Genomic DNA, 24,481 nt, shown 5'->3' with positions numbered 1-24,481 from the left:
ATTTTGAACATTATACAAGAGATTGCCGCAAGAAATAGTATGACCAAGAAGTTCAACCTAGCAGCAATAGATGGAACTTCCATGGAAGAGAAATCATCATGGTGGTGGACATCCAAGTCGCAGTCATTATGTCAATGAACCTCAAACAATGTATCTTGCAAGCGAGGATATGCAAAAGACTAAAATAGTGTATCTTGACATTGGCTGTGATTCAAAAAGGGATTGCAATTATCAAGTTAACCATACTGATCAATATCCTTGGTACATCATCTCACATGACAAAGCATCAGGAATTGCCTTGTCCATATGAATAATTTTACTATACGGAAGGATTGGTAAAGATGCACTCTATGTTCCAAAGCATCTCAACAAGGACCTCTTGTCAGTTGGACAAATGACAGAACACAACCATTGAGTCATTTTTAATGGAGATGATTACAAAATCTGAGACAAATCCATAGGATATCAGCTAGTAGGAAAAGTAGTCAAGGTAGGACTCTTGTTCAGGATGCTAGCTTCAGTACCAGACTTGCATGCCGTGTCAGCTTAATGGAAACTGATGCCACTTTATGCAATATGGCACAAGAGATGAACATGTCAATTTCAAAAGCTTGATGCAATTGAGAAACCAAAATATGACGCTTGGCATTCCAAAACTACAGTGTTTAGAAAATGTTTGCAAAGCATGTTGCTTTTGTAAACAAAAGAGAACCAATTTTGGGAGAAGCACCTCTCAAGCAAGAGGTATTATTGATTTGATACATACAGATGTATGGAGTTATTCATAGACCCGTAGCACAAAGGGCTCACATTACTATTTGACTTTCATCAACTATTGCAGCAGATATCATTGGGTCTATTTTCTCAAAGAGAAATCTGAAGTCTTTTTCAGATTTCAAGAATTCAAAGCCATGGTAGAAAATCAGATAGGTAGAAAAATCAAAGTCATAAGATTAAACAGAGGAGGTGGATACATGTCTTCAGCATTCATGAACACTTGCAGAAGTAATGGCATTCAAAGGTAATTCACATATGCAAATACTCCTCAGCAGAATGCAATAATTAAAGGAAGAATGAGAATTTAGCAAACAGTGCTAAAGCAATGCTCAATAAGGAGCATCTTCTGAATTAGTATTGGACACAGGCACTTCACACTGCAAAAACTACTTGCTTAATTGGCTTACAATCGAACCGATTCAAGGTATGACACCATATGAGGCATTCACTGGATACAAGGCATATATTGGAAAACTCCACATATTTGGTTACATAGCATATTCCCACATACATAACAATCATCGCAGAAAGTTGGATGTCAAGTTACATAAATGCATCTGTTGGAAAGGTCACCTCCCCATCTGTAAGCCCCCATATGAGGAGAGCATGGGGGAGGGAGACCTAGGGCAGTATCCAACAGAAAAAGAGAGAAAGGGGCTGCCACATAGACAGCATCATGGCTATCATGTGGGTAGCACATCTAGAGCTGTTATGGGCAGGACAGAGGGCCAGGATAGTGCGGAAGCATGGCAGATCTGTACGGATTACAGACGCCTGCTGTACGGCTGGTTTCAGGGACACGTACGGAGCCCTAGAGCTGAAACAAGCCTGGAGCAGAGGCAAGACAGTCTGGGATAGATTGCGATGGATCTAGGACATGGAGGCACACTGTTTGCAGTAAGTTTTGGGGGGCCTGGACCTTGAATATATAGTAGGGCATCTGCCCTTGAAAGGAGGGCCAAAGCCCTAGTGTTGTGGGCCAAGGGCCCTTGTAATGAGAGCCCTTTAAGGGCGGTTTTCCAGCAGACTGGTCGGCCTGCTTGGGTCGGCCAGAATGATGCTGCTGGTCAGTTTTTTGGAGTAGGCCAATCCACCAGCAGAAGGAGCAGCAGCAGGGCTACCTTTGGGCCTATAGTCAGGAGGAGAAAGAAGTACCTTATGCTGCACACCTAGCTTGCAGGAGGCTGCCCACCTAGGCTGGTTTCCAGACAGCAAGGTGGAGAGGATCATTCTAGATGGAAATTCTACTTACGCTCGAGGTGGAGCACACGGACTCGAGTCTAGAGATAGCCAGCAGATAGGAGAAGTACCTTGTGGTAAGATCAGAGGACCACACCATTGGTGGGACTCTGAATCTGTCTCTTTTGTATTGTGTCCATAGTTGTGGACGGAAATATATATTTTGGTGGTTTCTCTATCTGGTTGGTTCATTGTCTATTGATGAGTCTGCACACCTATTGTATGCACACAAGTAAAGAAGTTTGTGATTCCACACCCACACCGCACACTATGTGAGCTCCTGGGCATTACTATAAGTCTTTCGCTGCGTGTACGCTCTGTTGGGTCTTTTCTAACACCATCATGGTTGGCTACAGTGAAGAGAGCAAAGCATACAAGTTGTATGATCCCATCAACCGAAAGGTCATAATCTCTAGAGATATAATTTTTTATTATATAAAAACCATCCCTTACCTTAGTCGAGGAAAGGGATAATTTTGGCTTCTAATGGTTTAATTGAAGATCTCTGATACTCTAGATAAGGAAGATCTCCAAATTTGGCTCCTTATGCTTTAATTAAAGATCTCTAGTACTCTAGATAAGAAAGAGTAAGCCACTCATCTGGGGCGGATTGTGTAAAGAATCAAACTGAAAAACATCAAATACACACGAGATAGGCACACTGATTACACAATCACCTACAGAGAAGGTTGAGCAAGAATTGCTGCAAGAATTGCTAGAGAATCCATGAGAAGAGCAACAACTCAGACGGTTTATGGGAAAAAGTAGACCACAGCCAGATTGACATAAGCTCAAAAAGGAAAAGCAATTCAGATTGAAACCACTAATTATTCGCTTATGACTACTAGCATCATGGCTATAGAAGATCCAGTGTACCTTGAGGATGTAGTTGACAAGCCAAAATGGCAAACTGTTATGAATGAAGAGATGGAATATTTATATACAAAGAACACTAGGGATTTATGTGACATTCCACCAAGAAAGAAGGAAATTGCAAAAAAATTGGAGACATATGCTCCAGCAGCAACAAAGATGGATTCCCTAAGATTTTTTATATCACTAGCGATCCTCAGCAAATGGAATGTGTATCAACTAGATGTCAAAAATGCTTTTCTCAATGGTTACCTAGACGAGGAAGTCTACATGTAGCAACTAGCAGGGTATGTTGAGCCGGGGAAAGAGCATTAGGTTTGCCATCTCAAGAAAAGTATGTACGGCCTAATGCAAGCACCCAAAAGTTGGTACAGCAAAATCGCCAAGCATTTGCTAATCTAGGATACATGAATTCCAATGCAGATCATACTCTCTACTACAAATCTCAAGGGGAAGATATTACTATTGCACTTTTGTATATGTAGATGATATGATTGTGACAGGAAGCAATGAGAACTTCATTAAGAAGTTGAAACAAGACTTATATAACAGAGTTTGACATGAAAGATCTTGGACTTATGCACTATTTTCTTGGAATTGAGTTCTAGAGAGACTCAGATAGCACCTTTATGAGCCAGTAAAAATGTGTGGATAGTCTGATATGCATTTTTCTTTGATCAAGGTGCTATATCATGGTTCTGATATTAGCCAGAAACTATTTCTGTCTTCAACTAAGCAGAATATAGGGCACTCACAACATGTGCATGTGAGGCTATATGGCTCAAAATACTTTTGTCAAAAGCAAATTACTTTGATGAGATGAGTCAAAGCCAACAACAATATACTATGATAATCAATCAGCTCAAGCATTAGCAAACAATCTAGTATACCACTCTAGGACAAAGCACTTTGATGTCAGAGAGAACATCAAAGATAGAGTGTTACTTGGTGACATAGCATTGTAACATCCTGACAACATAATTACCAAACCACTCGGGAAATAGTTTTTTTAAGAACACCGAAAAGCTCTTGGTTTGACGTAGAGGAAGAACATTCCCATTAAAGGGATGTGATGGAATGTAATGTTCAATCCTTCTTCCATTCCCCATAACCATCATCTTGAGGGAGGACCTACTTCATGATGTTGATCTTGAGGGAATGTGTTGAGGATTCATCTCAACATCATATGATTATATGTGCATAGGACTAACACAAAAGAGTGCTTAATGGCTACCCTAACCCTAACCATAAAGGGGTTTGTATACATTCATTGTTTTCAACTAATACCAGTGTACAATTAGTAATCTGTGGTGTGGTCTTTAACTGTGCCCTCTCTCCTCATCTCCCCTCTTCTCCTCGCCCTCTCCATATTTGTTCATTTTTCCCCTCCAAGAGAAAAAATACCTTGGTTTTTAGACCATTGAGAAAATTTTATATATAGGGTTAACCCCTCAACCTTGGCATTTTTCCATCTAAGAGAACAATATCTATTTTTTTTGTTTTACCTCAAAGCCAAAAAATGATAAGGCCATCTTATTCCAAATTCTAGCACTACAAAACTTTCTCTTTGAATAACTTGGGGACAATGATGAAGATTATTGCAAAGTATGTTGATAGTTGTATTTACAAAACCGTAGATGGGAATGGGCTAGGTGGAGTCATCTTATAATCTTCACAGAACCAATGAAGTAGCGGGGTCCCTCCAATGTTGTGGATTCCCACTTGACCTCTCAACTTCACCTATGGTCTTCAAATCACAGACAATTGTAGACAAAGGCTTCAATGTCCATGACACCAACTTGAGTAAGATCTTTTGCACAAGGAACACTTGCCACATTTCAATCAATGGTTTAGGAGGTCCTTGATGAATATTTATGCAGATGTTCTTCAATGATTTGAATGTGCTTGGCACTAAGCATGAGTGAGCATGCAGGTCATTTAGAGAAGTGTTTGTCCAAGTGCTACCTTTCTACACCCAACTACGTGCACATTGATGTGATGTACATCTAAGCTAGAGAACTCACCGAGTTCCAGTGGGCTATTTGTGGAATTTTGCAGGACCTTTTGATACTTGTTCTAGAGAGAGTACACAAAAAAGATTAATGTAGTATTGAGAGACAAGACCTACCTATGTATATGTTGAGTTTACAAAGTTACTGCCCAAGGTTCCAAATCATGTGACAATAGTATACAAGAGTCCTATCACAATGCTCAATCTATCATACAAAAAACTAGCAAGAGAAATAGCCTTACACATAGTACAAGGTAGTACGAGAAAGAAGAATATGGTTTTGTTTTCAATAGAAGCATCTTTGAGAATATTCTCAATGTTTCGATGGCAAAAAGACTTAATGACCAATAAAGTTGGATTCAAATTCTCAAGTGGTTCCTAAACACAAGTCAGGGACAATGAGTCGAGTGTTGGAAGGGTGTTACATGATATGGTTGAAAAAAATAAATCTTTCTCATTGAGATTAAAGGCTTGCACCTTGGTAGAGGGTTGTTACTAACGTATAGGGAGGTATTGAGCAATTCCTATGGGTTGGAAGGACAAGGCTAAGGGGAGATGCCAAATTTAGTTGAAAACCTATGCAAAATGGTGATGGTAAACCTCTAGTATGAATTTATCTCAAGAGTGTGGCGAAAATTATAATGTATGGACCTCTTTCGATAAAGCTAGCTTTGGGATGCATGATCGCGTAATTGGAAGATGTATGAATATCTCAAGATGAAATTCCATCTGCAAGATATTGACTCTATCCTTACCTCCAGAATCTTGAGTACCGTCGGCAAAGAGTGGCCAATGTAATCCGTAGCACCTTATGAAGAGTTAGGAATTAGAGAGTCTTACAAGGCCCAAACCTTGAACAGAATCTCAGTGGCTATTGCCTATGGAGCCTTGATGCCTAATAAGGGTCTCCTAAGCAAGTTCTCAATGGGACACTAAGCTTTCACATGAATGGTAATCTAAGGTGATGATGACGATCTAGAAGGATCTCCTTGTTACAAGCTCTATCTTTTACACAAAGGATAAGGAGCCAATTTGAGCATTTTTTGGTTGAAGAAGTGTATTAATGAACCGATACACCTAGCAAGTCTCCTTGATAAATATAAAGTGAAGGGGGGACCCAAACTGGGGCTGTAAAAGACAACCAACAACCAAGGGGAAACCTATGGATACGACTTACAATAATTGGATTGATGGCCAATTAATGAGATGGATTTTGAAAAGGGAAATAAATGAGTTGTAAGCTCAAATGGATCTTGTAGAAGGCTCAAAATCAATTGGTAGGAGTGATGTCTGCAATAGAGGGAGAGCAGTTTAGAACCCATCATGGTGGGTCTAGTTGCTCATAGTCCAACGAATCCATGAATGCACCAAACGCATGTAGTAGTGACTTCCAAGAAAGGGTTTTTGAACTAAGCTTTTATGTGAATTGGTAATCTATGGTGATGATGGCAATCTAGAAGGATCTAGTTATTGCAAGTTTGAAATTTCTTTTTTGCGAAGTAGCTCACATGTGGATTCTAGATAAGAGACACTAGCTAAAGTAGAAGAGGCAAATCCGTACTTTCTCTTACACAAAGGATAAGGAGTCAATAATCCATCTCTTTTGGGCATTTTTGGGCTACAGAAGTGTATTAGCACATTGATACACTGGCAAGTCTCCTTGATCAATCTATAGTGAATGGGGGACCCAAACTAGTGCTATGACAGGCAACCAACCACCAAGGAAATTCCATAGAAACCTATGGATACAACTTACAACAATTGGATTGATGGCCATTTAATGAGTTGGATTTTGAACATGGAAATAAATCAATGATAGGCTCAAATGGCTCTTGTAGAAGGCTCAAAATCAATTGGTAGAGCGCTATAGTGGTGACTTCCAAGAGCGGATTTTTGCACTTTGGTCTTTCTTTTTAGGCTAACCACCTAGTAACAAAGTTTTTGAGGTCTCTATCCCATTTTATCCCTAAAACATAAGTTATTTTCGTCGCTCACTCACTATGCCAAAAAAGTCATCAACTCATGTACGCCAATGCAAAATCACATAGATCCCACAACAACATATGCACAAAGAGAAACAGCTCTTATTATATTAGATACTTCATATATGCATGTGCATGTACCTCTGTGTGGGTGGGGCAGAATATTTGCCAAAAGAGTGCTCCATTATAAATTACATATGGGGAACAATTTTACTCCCACCGAAAGCAAAAGAAACACTTCAGTTTACTTGTGGCTTAACATTCGAGCGCTTGCTATGCACAAGAGAGAAGCTGCAGAAAGAAACAAATACTGGCGGGCAAGGGGTGGAAGGAGGTGGGGGGAAATAATTCAGCCTTGGGTTAAAGGAGGAGTGCACAGCAAAAACTCTTTTCATATGTTATATGTGAGGAGGAACTTTACCCCTGCCAGAAGGCAAATGAACATTGTGCCTATTGGGCTTGAAACAAACAAAAAGGGCAGCTCCAGTGTTGCATCTGTTCAACCCCATTGCTCGATGGCCTCATAGTAAATCCAGCCGAATCTAAAACTTTCACCAAATCCATTCGCACAGCATCCAGGCCACTTCGCCACAATTCATGTTTGACTGTGCATTTTGCCCTTGACAATACAAATCTCATTGCATACACCTGTTAAAATCATTTGCAAACAAAAAACGCTTTTCAGTATATTTCTCAGAGCTATCTCACACCTAGTCCTGCCTCAAATGATGTTTGGTTTGAAATGTGATGATAGAATTTAAGCGAGTCAAAATAAGGCATCCAACCCTTTGGCTGTATGTTGAAATGCCTCTTTCAATGCTTTGTGCTGTCCTGCTTGAGCTATCAACACTTCTCAAACCTTGCTTCCAATCTCCATTCTGCAAGAATGATACTGATGCTTATGATAAAGGTAAAGGCGCTTTAAACTCCAGCAATTAGCCATAACCCAGCATGAGTATTTAGCTTAGCACAACTAGCCAGGTCTTCATTCTTCACTGTAGGTCTCCAATGGACTTTATGCAGTCTTAATTTGAACCATATGCGATGCCTGATCAAAAAGACTTTCGAGAAGCTTAAAAATAATGTCTCTCAGCTGGGAGGCTTCATTGGGTTTAAACCAAGATCGACCAAACTGAAACAAAGACAAGACGAAAGCAAATCAGAGATGCAGGCCACAATGCAACTTAATTTTAAAGAGCATATGCACAGTCAAGCTACAAGCTTTGACATATGCACTTGCCATTTCATCAAGATCACGGGAGCTGCAGTACACAGGTGCTTCCTGTACAAACCGCTCAATGTAATAGAGCATGAATAGCCCACAGTCCCATTCATTATCTTGCAATGGAACCTGACTCACAAAAGACATCACAGTTACCAGGTCGTTATCTCCTTGAGATAAATGAGAAAGTATGAGTCATTTGCCTTTGAAAAGCAAGCATCCTCTTTTGTATACCTGGATTCTTTTATGAATACTCCTTGAAGGCACCACTTTCAAAGTTCCCTGAGCAGCATTATTTTCATATCTCCACTCCGCCTCCAAATAGCTGGTTGAAACAAAATCATTGACGTTAGTCAGAAGCAGTAATAGACATCAAACCAAACGTCTAATTTTTCTCCTTTAAATCCTTTGAAAATACAGAAATCCATTGAGAGATCCAATAAAAGCACCGATCTGCAATTAAAAGTTTTTGCACTCCAACACGCCTAAATTTGTTCCCCCTGGACACCCAATTGGCTGAATCCTAGGGACAACTTTCCTGCTTGAAAATTCAGGCATTGATGGATACATGTAATCCACAAAAAATCCACCATCAGTGTAAACTGACTTGACACTATATGTCAGAGTGTGACCCTCCCAAGTAACCTTGAATCTGTCATCTGAGGATTTCCAAATGCACCATGAAAAGTCAGGCATTGATGCATGTAATGCACAAAAATCCCACCAATGTCAGTGTAAAGTGACTTGAAACTATATGCCAGAGTGCCCCAGTAACGTTGAATCTGTCCTCAGGTGAGTTTCCAAATGCACATGAATATCTTGTGTGTGAAAGCTTTCAATGTAAGATCCCAGAAGTGCTTCGACATGCTACTGCTGCATTGTACCACCAAAGGGCACTACCTCATAATGCACAGATCCAACCACCAGAGGAAAATGAGTCCCTGTACCAGGTTGTCTCTCCTTGCACATGCCCTTGCTTAATTTGCAAGCTATCTCACATAAAATTAATGGCTGTCCCAACTCCCATAAAGTGGGTATTTGAAATCTTCAATATGCTTCAACTGTCATTTGTTGATGACTAAAGATGAGCCTCCCAAAAAAAAAAACATCCCTTACTTTCTATTACCAATCGCCATCAGTAAATAGTGGTTCCTCATGTGTCAACTTTTAAATCTCTCACACTTGAACACAAAGCAAGATTGTCGGAGCCACCCCCAAAAGCACATGGTCCCATGTCGTGAGACCTATATGTTTCCATAGTAGTAGTACCGAGAGGCCATCAAATAAGCATTAACCTCTCAGCATATCCACATGAATGGAGTGGCACTTACTATGAGCAAAATTGTATGAGCAAGGTTTTATGAGCGATTCAAGATTAGCAACACACTCAAGGAGTGCTTAGCAAAGAAACTACCTTGGAAATCAGTTCTATCTCTTCATTTTCCTTCTGGACTTTGTAGGAGTGTTTAGTAGAACGCCATTTGTGGGCTATTTCTAGAGTGTTTAGGAGTGAGTGTTTTGTAGAACAAATTTTATAGATTGTCTATTCTATTAAGTAAGCACAATTAGAAAGCATGAAAAACCAAGAAAGAAAGAATGAACCAATAATTAAATACCATGCTTCCATCAAACCATAGCTCGTTATACCTCCTCTCCACAGAGTTTTCTTATCACTTTTTGTGGCTCTCATCAAAGGCTTCATCAATGAGAATTAATGATTATTTCACTAAAAGTTGAAAATCTACTAAGACTAAATATAAATATTATGACTATTTTTATACTCTTAAAAATTAAATTCAGAATTTAAGACTCTTAATGATATAATTTATAACTTACAACCTTGTAAATGTGCTGGCTAAATGACTATTTGGACATTGGATGTGAAAGCCACGACATTTTGAAAAAGTTGTCCAAGATAGTACTACCTGAAAGACTTCCTACAAATGGCTTTCTTTGAAGAAACCCCCCATGAAGAGGGGTGATGAGATCGTTTCTCCAAAGTCCAAGGTAGTTTCACGATGAAACTTCCTTCAAATGAGTTTCTTTGGAGAAATCCCCATGAAGAGGGGTTATGAGAGGTTTTCTACAAGTATACTCCCCTATCCAATAGAAGTTATGGAGTTATGAGGGGATTTTCTATGAGAAACCACTCTACACGTGGGTTTTTTCAAAATCCTTTCCACCATGCCTAACATCCTTGTCATCCTTAGATGTTCTCCATCTTTGAGCCAACACAATGGACATTCTCATTTGAAATGAAAATGTATTTTTTGTGATTAACTATAAAAATATAGTTTCTCTGAGAAACATGGTTTTAGTAACATACCCTAATATGCCTTTTTTAAAGTAGAAATATGAAATTTTTGTTTGCTCGGACGCTAGAGGTTTTTGCTCAAAAAAGGGCCACCCACACATGAACATGCAAGCACGCAGAAATATGAGTGTGCACGTATGTTTTAAATTCATACCATAACAGTAATTTGATGACCATACACAAGGTCAAAACCATCACATAGCAGGGATAAGCTACTATGGCATCCCTACCGACATCATTCAAGAACAATGGTGGGTCTTTACCATTTTATACACACATGCTCTAGCCTCTCACACACGCCTATCTCACACACCCATGCATATAGCATCTATTTATTCAAAAGTATATGTGCTGGGTTCCTGTCAGATCTCTGAAATGAAAGGCAGGTTCAGGCATGATAATGGCTAGCATTAAAGAAGAGAGCTCCAGAGTACTAATTCACAAGTCATTGATGCTAAATTTGAAATAGATCACAGCACATCTTCCGAGAGTCGACCAGCTGATTCAGGATTGCCTATTGAGCATTCAGTTTCATGATCCATTTGAAATCTAACCTATGCCATTCTGGAAAGAGGTTTGCAATGTCTAGACAACATAAGGTTTCGCAATCTAAATACACAAAACTAAATCATCCAGGGGCCACACATTTGAGCATATTGGCATTTAGAGACATCCAAAGAATGCCCTGCGGTAAACAAACCAAGGAACTCTATACAAATGTATTAAAATGTCAGTTTTTCTAACCTGATTACCTGCAAATCCATCCACACCCTGATAACCCTAAATGAGATAAAGTCCATCAACATTTTTACACAAAGTCAACGTCAAGCAGCAAGATGTTTTTCCTTAAGGTAGCCAAACCATAAAGGCATGCCTACCCATACCTTTTCAGCACCTTGAAGATGTCTTGGCTTGCATGACCAGACGTAGGAGTCATAGAATCCAGATGCAAGATAACAGGTTCCACGGAATGATTTAAATTCTCTCTTCTTTGAAAGCAAACAATAGCCAGACTCCAGTGAGCACTGCATGCAAAGTAAGGACATAGAGGAATTCTGACAATGCCCAAATATTGCATTTGGTTGTAGTTTATGTTTTCAAACTATACTGCAGAGCAGTAGCGAATCATATATATCAGGTTTATTTATTTAAAAAATGAGAGAGAAGCATGTAGCCACAAAAAGGTACCTGTCATGTATTGGCACAAGCAAATATGTCTTTTCAAATATGTTTGTTCCCTTCGTCCACTTGTGCAGCTTCAAGAACCAATCACCTCCTTTTGCCTATTTCACAAACACACAGAATATCAATTTCTGTAAGTCTCCTGAAACATATACTAATGATTGGTGAGAAGAATCTCAAACAAAAAGCAAACCGATTCTCTTTAGAAACCATGTAATCAAGTTCACCTCTTTATTCATCTCTTCCCCTTGCTTTATCAAGGACGTTAAACTGTTCCAAATGCAGGTTCTTCTAAACAAGCATAAGCCCCTCAAACTAAGATGTAAAGAGACGTTTTGGAATAACAATCATGTGCTCCAATTCCTCTCAAATACACACATGCAGTCTTGTAGGCTAAAATCCCCTACCATAACACGAGTTCTCTTGACTAATGGTCATGGCTCTCCCAAATGCCCAGCTGAAGTTCCTGCTCCTATTACCACTATAGTGAAGTTCTCACATAAACTGGAGATGTTGGAAAGAAGTGTGTATGTTAGAGACAATGTAATTATAATAAGGTCTACCCCAACCATTGGAGGTGACATCAATGGGATGTCATAGTAGGCAGTCCATGCTATGCATGGAGTTTAAGAGTCCAACTTTGTGGGGTGACTGTCATGAGGTTGAAGAGGCATTGTCGTAGAGGATGACTGTGGGCATGTTTTTGTGCTCATGCGCATGTGCATGTGTGATACAAAACTTTTAGTTTTATGCACATTGTGAATAGAGATGTAGTTCTTCCAATAGACACGGATGAAAAGCTAGGAGAAGTCGAAAGGGAGTTGCTTATCAGACCGTCTCAAGTCTAACAGGCAATAAAGAGTATTTGAAGATGTCAACAATATGTGCGTTCAGCTGGGCATGAGTTCACACTCATTGGCATGAGAGGGGATGAAATGGATGGAATTATGGGGCATAACAGCTGTTGATATACATGGTAGTAAGAAAGCCTTGTTTTAACAAGCATTGACAAATCGAACAATCACAAGGGGGAAAAAACCTGATTGAGTGACATAGAAAATGATACGGAAATCATGGAAAGACCTGGGGGCAAAAATGCAGTCTTACAAAGAGGAAATCAATCTGATGAACAGCTATGGAATGCAGAAATACCTTGAGGAAGGGATTTCAATGTTTACACACACATATCCACGCTCATACACACACAAGCATTTAGTTGTACAAGGGTCTTTATAGTGACTTTCTTTCAGCACTTCAGAGCTGCAGGGTAGACTCAACCATGACTGAGGCTAGAACCTAAAATAGCCTTAGAGGATGCCAACTTCATATGCATTGAATAATCACTTAGTTTTTTTGCAAACTTTGGTGCACGCTACAAAACAAGCTTCATCAATTTAATGGACAAGCGACAACAATTGATGAATGCACAAACCATTTGTTGACAAACACACAATCAACACCAGTCTTACAATACATCAACATCAATTTGCATTGCTCTCTAAGTGCCAGCCAAATGCCCAATTGCCTTGGATCTCATACCGATGTGAGATCTCCTGACACATAGCACGTTGGGAAGGGTAGACTCAACTGACTCCATACTTCTCCCACATGGGAGAAGACTCCAGAGCCATAGGTAGCTACTAAGTCAGATCTCCCATGCCCAACGACCAGCCTTGGACTAGGCATGTCCAACAACTAAGGACACAAGTTTCTTCGGTGTTTTCACTCTTAGTCACCTCCAAGCACTTGGATTTAGATCACCCATGCTAGCTTATAGCCAGAGCGATTGCTTGTTGCCCACTACTCTTAGGTCTCATTCCAAAATAAAACACCCTTACTAATGCTTTTATGGGGATTAATTTGCAGTTTTCTTCCCTCCATTCAGCATGCTTATACTTATGGTAGTAGATGCATTTATTTCTTAGAGCCAGGCTTGCCTTGATTCTGACTTAATAGATTTACATATTTGAGCTTTTGGTTGTGCATCATTCTCTTTCTCCTTTTTTGGCATGTAACTTTTGAGAGAGACTTATCCATGCATGTAATGCACAACAGCGGAAGCCATATTCCCATCCTTATGGACAGCCTAGAGCTATCCTGGACAACCAAGAGTTGTCTTCAACATACAGGTGGCTTCTTCACAATGCATCTACATCTCATCTTCAGCTATGCTACATGCACATGGCTTCTCCTCTTATGGGGGCCTTACAAATGAGTGTAGCAAAGGGTGTACAATTGACCTCCAACACCTTCCCGCAAATGTTCACACTATGGACTATTGCTTTGGTCCAACGCGCGGAAGCTTCAACATGTACTCGTGAGTCTCTCAACTGAGTGCCATTGTAAAGATATCTGAAGTGTTCTCCTTGGTCAAACAATACAAAAGATTAATCTCTTTGGTGATGATCTCCCCTAGAACTACATGGTACTGAGCTTCAATATGCTTTTGCAATATAGGATGGTCGAATCGTCCTGCTTGAAAACATGTCATCTAGGATCCATCTAAGCCATATTTCTTTGTGTTATGTTGCAATGCAAGCAGCCCAATAATCTACCTTCGTCAAAGAGAGTGCAACTACGAGTTGCTTCTTACTCAACCATGAGACACAGCTACCTGCCAGTATACAACAACACCCAAAAGTAGAACTCCCAAGTGTCTATATCTAGTCCCCCATTTAAGTCACAAAAAATACTGAGAATATCACCTGAGCTATATTGGATGTCGTATCCCTAAGTACCTTTGATGTGCCTAAGAATTGTATGGCAACAAGCAAATTATTCTTCCTTGGTCTGATAAGAAGTGACTCCATACCCTAGCTGCATGACTGAAGTCGGACCTTGTATATGAGAGAGAGATGAAGCTACCAACCAACCTCCGGTACTCTATGATGTGGAGATAAGTCTTCCATGGATAGCCTTGTATTCACCTCCATTGGAGTTATTGGATATGCATTTTTTCATCTAATGAATCCCTCTAATGAGCTTAATCTATGAGATAAAAAGATGCCATCTTCATCTTGATGCACCTCAATTCTCAAAAAGTAATGATCCGTCATCTCAAAAAGTAGTGATCCATCATCTCAAACTCTTTCTTCAATATTCTCTAGATTTGTCTAATCGTTTCCTTGTGATCATCTGTAAGGATTAGATCATCAACATAAAAAATAAGCGTGACTCTCTTACCTCTTTCCCAAATATAAGTTGGACTTTCAAATAATCTCATTGTTAAAGTACTAGTCAATGCATGTGTAACATAACCTTGTGGCCTATTTCAGCCCGTGGAGTGTCGTTTCGAGTCTACACACCGTGTTCCCTAGAAGTTGACATCCCAGAGGCTGTTCCATGTAAACTTCTTCCTCAAGTTCTCCATTTGAGAAGATCGACTTCACGTCCATCTAAGGTAATGGCCATCTATGATTTGTAGCATAGCAAGAACAGTTCTAATGGTAGCGTTTCTAATGTTGGAACAAAAGTCTCCTGATAGTCGAATCCTTTCATCAGAGAGTATCATTGGGATGCTAACCTAGCCTTGTACTTGCCCAGTCTACCATCGGACTTGTACTTCACTTTGAAGACCCATTTATTACTATAAATTCCCTCTTTGTAGGCCTAGTCACTATATCCAAGTGAGTTTCGGAGTATGGATCTGCTAAGATTCAAGCCATTCTACTAAGATTCAAGCCATTATCTTGGGCATATAATTTCCAATAATGGAATTCAAATGGATCCCGCTAAGATTCAGGAATGACCTAAGCTGAAAATTGTTCATGAAGTGTGTAGCTTTTTGGATCTTTGCTCGTACTCAATGTATCATTTTTAGATTGTGCATACACCAGGAACTTAGAATAGAGTGGTAGATGCCTTGTCTCAAAGAGCCCAGGTCAATATTGTTACCATTGCATACCATATAGATCTCGAAGAGATGAGAGAGCAATATGTCAGTGCCCCTCACTTTGGAGAGATAATGCAGCAAATGCAGGAGGGCAATCGACACATCAGTATTCCATGATAGATGGCTATTTAATGAAAGGTGACTGCCTATGCATCACCCGAGATACGAGGTAGAAGATTTTGGAGGAATGCCATGCACCTCCATATGCTAGGCATAGAGGAATTGCAGCTACTACTCAACCTTTGGAGAGGTATTTGAATTGGCCATCCATCCATAAGAATATACACAAGTTTGTTACAGGATGCCTCAGTTGTCACACAGTCAAATATGATGGACGGAAGGCACCTAGCCTACTGATGCCTCTTCTTGTGCCTCAAGCACCATGGGAAAGCATAGACATGGCCTTTATCTTTGACTTGCCACGATCAAAGATGGGAATGGTGGGAAATGGACTGTTATAGACAGATTCAGCAAGAAGACCCATTTCATTCATGTATGGAAGACAATCAAGGCAGATCATATGGCCAAAGTTTTTCTAGCTCAAATCTTCAAGCACCACGGTATGCCTAAGTGCATTGTTAGTGACCGAGACCCGGAGAGCTTTATTTGACAATATGGGGACAAACAAGGACTTTTCTTCTTCTCTCCATCCGCAAACAGATGGTCAAAGTGAAGTAGCAAACTCAATTGCACTAGACCTTTTGAAATGCTATGTGGCTGATAAAATCAGATTGGGAAAAGTACCTTCCGCTTGTAGAGTTTGCATACAATAATATAGTTCACAGTTCCACTGGTAAAGCCCCATTTGAGGTCATTTATGGAAACCTGATTCTGCCACCAATTCTGAGGACCAAAGATGAGATATTTGCAGCTGATCAATATGCCAAAAACCTCCAGACAGCATTCCGACAAAGTGCGGACAGTGATTGAGAGATCACAGGAGAAACAAAAGAAAGTTGCAGATAAACATAGAAGCCAGCTAGACCTCGAGAGGGGATTGGGTACATTTAAAATTTGAGAAGCTAGGCTCCGCAAGCTTAAGGGCAAAGAGAAAGTGTATGCCAAGCTGTCTACCAAGTACTATAGCCCTTTCCAGGTCACAGATGAAATCAATGAGGTGGCAAACAAATTCAGGTTGCCAGAGCATTGGAAGATTCGTAAGGCCTTTCATTTGAGTTTTTTGAAGAAATATCAAGGACCGAAGCCTACATAGAAGGAAGATCCACCAGACGTGGAAGAACTAGAGGAGAACCTTCAGCCAAACCAAATTATGTATCATAAGGTACGCAAGGGACCTCAGGGCAAGGTATTTTGCAGGTACCTTGTCGAGTTCAACAATTATTCAGCATTGAATGCCAAGTGGATGGATCAAGACATGTTGTCTGATTATCCACAAGTTCTAGAAATTTACAAAGAATCTTTTCAGTTGATGTCAACTGATTAGAAGCTGAGGGGATGTCACCAAATTGTAAATACTCCAAGTAAAATACAGAGTTGACCTTTTATTTGACCATAGTTAAAGAGTTCCTTATTTATTTATAATTATCGTCAAAGAGTCCTTTTCATTGGTCAAAGCATTCGCTTTGATCAAGAAGGCCTGACTTCCAGTCAAGGAGACTTGGTTTAGACCAAGAGGGTTGACTTTAGTCAAACAAGATATTCCAACCTACCTTGACTATTCAAGAAGGGTTGACCCTGGTCAACCAAAGAAATTAATGTATGTGCAGGCGCATTGGTTTGCTTGGTGGGGACGCCCATAGAGACTAGGATATTTTTGCATAACAATTCATGGGTGCTATGGCAGAGTGCTTCGTTAAATTGTTGCAGGTACCAAGAGGGGTAAAATTCCCTATACTTACGGAGCTAAGGGAGAACCTCACCAAAGGGACTGACCATGGATGTTGGAAGGCCCCAGAGAGACCCACTCCTAGTATGAGTATAGTTAGTAGCTAGGAAGTTGACACGTGGCACTTGCCAAGAGTGGAAAGCTCATCTCTCCCATGTAATCTGAATTTCACAAATGTAAAGGATCAGCCTTCAGGCTGCAACTGTGTACTGTGATTTTTCATTGTGAAATAAAAGCCCTACAGGGGGCCTGAAGCCCAAGTTGATTATGGGCCCTTGTGCTGTGCAGAGATAGAAGAGAGAAGGAGAGATCTTTTGAAATCGTTGCATCAGGAAATTCTGTGTGGATAGCTTGCTGAGATCAATTACAAGCAGGAATTTGATTGTATATCTTTTGAAATTCTCTGTGGATTGCATGTTGAGATCAATTACACGCAGGACTTCAACTGTAGACTCCTTCGATCGGGCTGATGTAGATCATCTTCTTTTAGACATGGAGAGGAGTAAATTGTGGGCGGACTGATCCATAGTCTCTTTCAAGTTATCTTCTCAAAAGAACCCACTTGGGTGGACTGATCTATGGTCTCCTTCAAGTATCTGCTCAAAAGAACCCACTTTGCTTTGATACCATTAGGACAATTCACCATGCATGCGATGCACAACAACAGAAGCAATCTTTAACCAAGAATAGCTCACACATGAGAGTGTGATAGACGTACCAGATCTATATAAACACAGCCTAATCAGGCTGTAAACTGAAGCTCCACCACAGGTACAATATCTAGAAACCACGCTCTCCCTACTAGATGTCATTGCCTTCCTGCACAACTAAGGAACAATGTGCTAGAATGCACAAGGCATGGTGCTCCTGCACTCTTTAGGAGCTGAGGGAGTGAAATCTGCAGCTGTGGAAAGTGAGAGTGGATCCTCGCGTAATTAGCCCACAAGGCAACCAGCCAACCAGTAGGCCAACGTAGGGCTGACCCTAGACCCGACAAGGTGCCTACTACCAACATGCTGCTGTACTGCTGCCACTGTGACGCTGCATATCAAGGCTATCTGCCACTACTACAGGCCACCTATGAATGCCATGTGGCTCATATACCACGTCCTCGTCTGTATATGGACAGCTTGGGGCTACCCCTCCCTGCCTCATGATGCATCTGCATCTCATGTTCACTTATGCTACCATTCCCATGGCTTCTCCTCATATGGAGAGTCCTTACAGATGAGCAACTAAGCTACAGGGAAGGGTAACAAAGGGTGTGGACCTCGAACATCTTTGCCCCTTGAAAAAAAAGCAAGCTCATTGGCATTATTGTCTTACCATTTTCTCTTCTTGCCCAAGCAACCCCTAACAACACCTCAAAGAGGTGAGTGCACCTCTAGCCATGATTGAAATACTTAAACATGTCACAAATACAAAGGTAGAAGGAGCCAGGGCCTAGGCTGTTGAGAGCCCTTCCTCCAAATACTGTCAGCAAAAAGGTTATATGTTCTCTGCAGTAAAATGCTCAAAACCTAAATACATACCCATGTGTGAGTACATGCCTGTGTATGAGTGAACGAGTGAGAGAGAGAAGGTGAATGCATACATGTATGTATGTGTCTCCCCCCCCCCCAAACACACGCACACATATCCAAGAACCAGCTGAACGTCCTCATGTAAAAACACAAGTAATAAAACAATTCTGCCCTCATGATAGTCACCCAGGCAAAGAAAGAGTATGATTGTCTAAGCTTCTAAGGCAACTCTATTGCATTTCCTACAGTTCAAGTGCATTGAGATATCATGATTTGCACAATCTCAATGAAGGTGCTTATATAGTGACCTTAATAGCAAAGTAGACTATTTCAAAGCAAATATAAAGAAAACTTATCCAAAACTCAAGTCACTATTTCAAACTTCATTCCTTCAGATTTTTTAAGAAGTAAAAAGTATTTTAATGTAGCAAAAACCTTTACAGTTGTAAGTTTCTTGTAGAAGAAACTGTTGAAGAAATGAAAATGTTGTGCTTTCTCAGGGCTTGAAAATCTCTCTAGTTGGATATACCTGCAAAAGAACACATACAATATCAAAATGAGGAATTCCACACTATAGCAAAGAACTCAAAAGAGTTCTAGCCACATTGAAGAACCACTACAAAATAGCATACTTAATATAGAAGTCAATAACTGTGTCATTGAGAAACTCGCATGGAGCAAGATGTTGAAGATCTGTGTATTGAACCTCAACTGCCTCAGGATCATCACTGCAAGCAGACCACATACAAATTCATGCAATTGATCTCTCTCTCTCTCTCTCTCTCTCCCCCCCCCCCCCCCTCCCTGCCTACACACCATATGTTTGTATGTATGTATGTATGCCTGTATGTATGGATGTATAGGATGGAGTTTGAAGGCCATCGTGTGTCAGATTATGTGCTCATGTATATACTAATAAGCTCTTCTATGATTTCATGAGCTACGAAAACCTCACCTTTGTACGCATAGTTGGAAGTGGTAAAGGCTTCCAATAAATGATCTCGAATGGATCCTTACTTGCAAGTGAGTGGACGGTATTGGGTATAGGCAAACTCTACTGTTGGAAGATATAGCTCCCATGACTGGAGATAATCGTGAACATAACCACATAACATTCTTTGCTGCCTCACTTTGCCCATCAGCTTTTGGAGGAAAGAAAGATTCTAACTTGATACCCAAATTATTATACAATGCATGCAAAGAATTACTGGTAAACTTACTATCATGATCACCATATTCGAATATGGTCTTTTGTTTACCGTCTCATTATTCCCATGCATTTGAAGATTAAAGTCAAAAGGAAACCAGACTCATCAACAAAATTAAAAAACAAGTACCAAATCCAAAATTTACAATATACATCCCATGTAACACACTTGCACATGTTAAATGTGGGCACTCAAGGTTGTGTAGTGCTGCTACAAAATGGGCAAATGCGCATGGTGCTATCAAGTGCAAGTTCTGGCTCAGAAACCTGCCCCAACATACAGCTAAAGCTTCTACTTTACAATTTAAATTACTCCTTCTTGTAGCAACGACAAATTCGTGAACTTTTAACAGCCTGCATGATGAACGATTTTCTGTCCATCTCATGTTTAGAGCTGCCCTTCGGTTAGATTTGCGTCGAGGGAAAGACTACTTCTGTTGGGGAAACTTGAAAAATGCTCGACAGAAACAGCATTTTTTGTGCGCACATGTGCACGTGGGTGTGTGCATTGCATGTGCATATGCATGCGCATGTAAAATTTTGAGTAAGAAAGAAGAAAATGAATACCTTGAAGGGTATGCAACTTTCAAGCGTGCTTTCCTGAAGCCGTGCAAATCACAATAACATCTTATTAGATAGGTGGAATTACAGCATCTATCAAAGCATACACATGAGACGCTGTACTTCAGAAAATCAGACACTATGTCGGCCTTATACTTCAGGGAAAAACACTGAATGCATATTGCTTCTCTATCCTTTAACCATAAATGTATTTTTTTGCTGTCCTTATCCACAAAAACCATGCAAGGTCATGCAATCAATCTTGAAAAAACACACAGAAAACAAAGATAAAATGATAGTTTCAAAGCATAGCCAATACAAAAAAGTTGATTGTACCTTTTGAAAGCACTTCGCAAACCTTGTCGCCTTGATGTGTGACTGCTGCCACAAGTTTGGGAAACAAATGCAAGACTTACTTCCCTTTGGTTCTCTTCGTCGTCGGAAAGTTCCATAGCCGTATCCTATATACAAATTGCATTGGATTAACGAGCATCTAATATAGTAACAGTACATATCCATCGTCTAAAAACATAATAATGATAGTCAATCATAAGGTTCAAAAGCATACACTCTACCACGCGTAGCTTGGACTAGCTACTATGGCATCCCAACTGACGTCATCTAATATGGCAAGGGCACGTGTCAATGTATGCATATAAAGGCTAGAAGGATGCAAAGACTCATTGCATGATTTCTCGCAATTTATGGGATTATGTGAATGGGGGTGAGATACGACCACCCCAGCAAGGAGGTGGAAGAGGTCGTGCACAGGGTGCACCTGCAGAACAAGTTGTTGGTGCAGCTATAGCCACTACTCCAGAGCAAAAGAGATGGGATTCACGGGGTGCCTTAGCTTTGTCATGCATCTCTCTTTCAGTGAAAAGATTTATCATTCCGCATATCCGGTCGTGTAAGCCCTCGAAGGCAGCGTGGGATATCTTAGAAAGCATGTATGCAGCCCGGAATGATGCAAGGGTATCTTTCTTGAAAAGAGAGTTAAGTAATACACATATGGAAGAGGGTGACTCCATGTCAGTCCACCTCACAAAGCTACAAGATCTCAGAGAGCAATTATTGAACATAGATGAGATTATTCATGATTCAGATATGATTACCACCACTCTGAATTCTCTTCCTGAGTCTTATCTCAGCTTTCATACCTCGCTGAACTTATCATTGAGGGGGGGTGCAAATCCTCTCACTTTTCATGAGTTAATAGGACTTCTGCTTCAGGAAGAGCAGACCAGGAAAAACTTGGCTTCACGTGCAGGTGAACAAGCTATGCTCTCAAAGTTCAAGTCAAAAACAAAGAGACAGGCAAAGACATCAGTAAATCAGTCTTCCAGTGGGTCAGGACAGCCTTCACAAAAGGCTAAAAATGATGCAAGTAAGCCCAAGAAGAAGGGTTTTTGTCATTACTGCAAAAAGCTAGGTCATCACATTGCAGAATGCAGGAAAAGGCTTGCAAAAGAGAAGAAAAACAACTCCGGTATGGCTGTTTCAGATTCAGCTCCTCATGCATCTGACAGTGGGGATGCTGCAGCCAACTTTGTTGGACAGGATTATGCCTTTTTATCTTGCATTTCAGATTCTAGGCTGGCTGCTCCAGATGCTCGGGATAGTACGGCCACTTGTAATGATGATACATATGCCTTTTTGACTTGCAGTTATGACTCTTCTACGGATGCATCTGCTTTCAGTGTCAATGAAACACTGAATACTTGGTATTTTGACAGCGGTGCATCCAAGCATATCACTTCTAGGAAGTGTCTCTTTACTTCCTTGCATCCACCTCCCGTTGGTAAGAAAGTCACTTGTGCCAATAACTCGTCATATTCAGTACGTGGCACAGGAGAAGTTGAGCTTACTGCCATTGATGGCTCAGTTTTCACACTTTCAGATGTCTTATATGTGCCTGGTATCAGAGGCAGTCAATAGAGCGAGCGAGAAAAAGCGAGCGAGCCCAAAAAAGCGAGCGACAATTAGTTGAAGTGGTTGGAAAATTAAGCAAGCAAAGAAAGAATCTAAGTTTTTTATAAAATAATTGCTTGAAGTACAAAGTATTCAAAAAGGTGGTTATGTGTCACAAAATTTATATTCTGATGCACATAGGTTTTTTAGATGGTGCAAAAAGGCATGATATTCATCTAAATCATGCCTTGTCATTTGATCTGATATGTAACATTATGCCATCTATATTTTATAATCAAAAGATGCAAGGATTTCAAAAACTCATCTTTTGGGCCAAAACAATCAAATGTTGACATTTTGCCAAAATATAAGGATGTGAAAATGTCCTCTTTTGGGCCAAAACAGGGAGCGCGTTAACGCGCTCCATGTTTTGGCCCAAAAGAGGACATTTTCACATCCCTGTATCTTTTGATTTACAAGTCCAAACATGGTCATGTTACATATCAAATCAAATGGCAAGGCGTACTTTAGATCATTATCATGTCTTTGTGCACCATCTAGTAAAATTTAATGCACCAATTTGTGGTTAATTTGCTGCATTGTAAGATTAGTGGGAAGTAAGAATAAATCATTAGGGAAGGATATTTTTGCAGTAACAAAGAAACATGGGTTTTGTTCCAAGAGTGAACAAAGTTAAAAAAGCTAAGCATTTACATATGCATGACATCTATACTAATCTATGCAAGGGGTCCTTGGAAAAATGATCTCAATTACTCTAGTGGAAAGAGAGAACTTGATTGCAATAGCGTTTGTCTTTGATACAAACAATGACTTGGAAATTAAACATACAAACTGTCTCATGGATGATGTGAAATTAGTGTTAATGGCTTTAAAGTTATTAGCATGTTTAACCTTCTAGGATTGAGGGAACATATGCACTTTTGAATAAGTTATTATTTTTTGCTACTAAAATGAGGGATTTATAAATCTTTTATTGTTTTTTATCGCTCGCTTTTTTTGGCTCACTCGCTTTTTGTTGCTCGCTTTTTGGTAATCCTCCTGGTATCACCAAGAATCTTCTTTCAGTGTCCACTCTTAACAGGGCTGGATTTCAGGTCATCTTTGAGGATGACAAATGTGCTGTCCGAGACAGAGAAAATGATTATGCCTTGAGATTATCTAATACTCTGCTGCGTGGGCTTTTTCAGCTTGATCTTTTTTAGAAAAGAGCAGCCCATGCTCTTGCAGTTTCTACTCCTACTGCTGCCATGCAGAATGCAGAATTATGGCATGCCCGATATGGCCACATGCATTACAACAGCTTGATGACGCTTCAGAAGCACTCTATGGTTGATGCATTGCCACCTCTTGAGATACCTCCTCCACATGCCTGTGAAGGGTGCATTTTAGGCAAGATGCATAGATTCCCCTTCAAAAAGGATGGTTCAGTTAAAGCTGTCCGAAAATTGCAGCTTATACACAGTGATGTCTGTGGTCCTATGAGGACTCCATCATTGGGTGGTCATCTCTACTTTGTTACTTTTATTGATGATTACTCCAATTTCACTTGGGTCTTTGGGCTGAAGCGCAAATCAGAAGTGTTCATGGTGTTTAAACACTTTTCAGCCATGGTTGAAAATGAAACTGGACTCAAGATACAGACATTGCGCACAGATAGAGGTGGGGAATACTTGTCTGCAGATTTTGATGCTTTTCTGAAAGGCAAGGGTATTGTGCATCAGCTCACAGTGAGGCTGACCCCTCAGCAAAATGGCAAAGCTGAGAGGAAAAATAGAACTCTTATGGATATGGACAGATGTATGCTGAAAAGCAAACATATGCCTCACAAATTTTGGCTTGAAGGTCTGATGTGTGCCAACTACATCTTAAATCGGGCTCCCACTAAGGCTTTGAAAACAAAAACTCCCTATGAGGTCTGGA

At 40.3% G+C, this 24,481-nt stretch overlaps 1 protein-coding gene across 3 annotated transcripts in view; it reads right to left on the bottom strand.

Moving 5' to 3' along the window:
- Positions 1 to 6,996: 6,996 nt before the first annotated feature.
- LOC147879760 (uncharacterized) overlaps positions 6,997 to 24,481 on the bottom strand; it is a 45,231-nt gene continuing 27,746 nt past the window's right edge. Inside the window, exons 5-15 of one of the 3 annotated variants that reach the window (XM_087372141.1) lie at positions 20,966 to 21,090; positions 20,636 to 20,668; positions 19,494 to 19,589; positions 19,297 to 19,390; positions 11,607 to 11,701; positions 11,303 to 11,443; positions 8,339 to 8,429; positions 8,123 to 8,233; positions 7,854 to 8,014; positions 7,668 to 7,760; positions 6,997 to 7,530 (exon numbers count right to left, since the gene is read on the bottom strand). In XM_087372141.1, coding sequence (XP_087228267.1) covers positions 7,898 to 8,014; positions 8,123 to 8,233; positions 8,339 to 8,429; positions 11,303 to 11,443; positions 11,607 to 11,701; positions 19,297 to 19,390; positions 19,494 to 19,589; positions 20,636 to 20,668; positions 20,966 to 21,090 — 903 coding nt within the window. In that variant the 3' untranslated portion in view covers positions 6,997 to 7,530; positions 7,668 to 7,760; positions 7,854 to 7,897. Of the gene's footprint in view, positions 7,531 to 7,667; positions 8,015 to 8,122; positions 8,234 to 8,338; positions 8,430 to 11,302; positions 11,444 to 11,606; positions 11,702 to 19,296; positions 19,391 to 19,493; positions 19,590 to 20,635; positions 20,669 to 20,965; positions 21,091 to 24,481 lie in introns of all 3 variants that reach the window. The other 2 variants (XM_087372140.1, XM_087372142.1) reach the window with 2 other exon arrangements.

Source organism: Dipteris shenzhenensis, chromosome 33, assembly GCF_047967505.1.
Source record: "Dipteris shenzhenensis isolate YYH24624 ecotype China chromosome 33, Dip_SZ_1.0, whole genome shotgun sequence".
In the NCBI taxonomy this organism is placed as follows: domain Eukaryota; kingdom Viridiplantae; phylum Streptophyta; class Polypodiopsida; order Gleicheniales; family Dipteridaceae; genus Dipteris; species Dipteris shenzhenensis.
The sequence above is the reverse complement of the archived record's forward strand: the minus strand, read 5'-3'. Positions and strand labels throughout refer to the sequence as shown.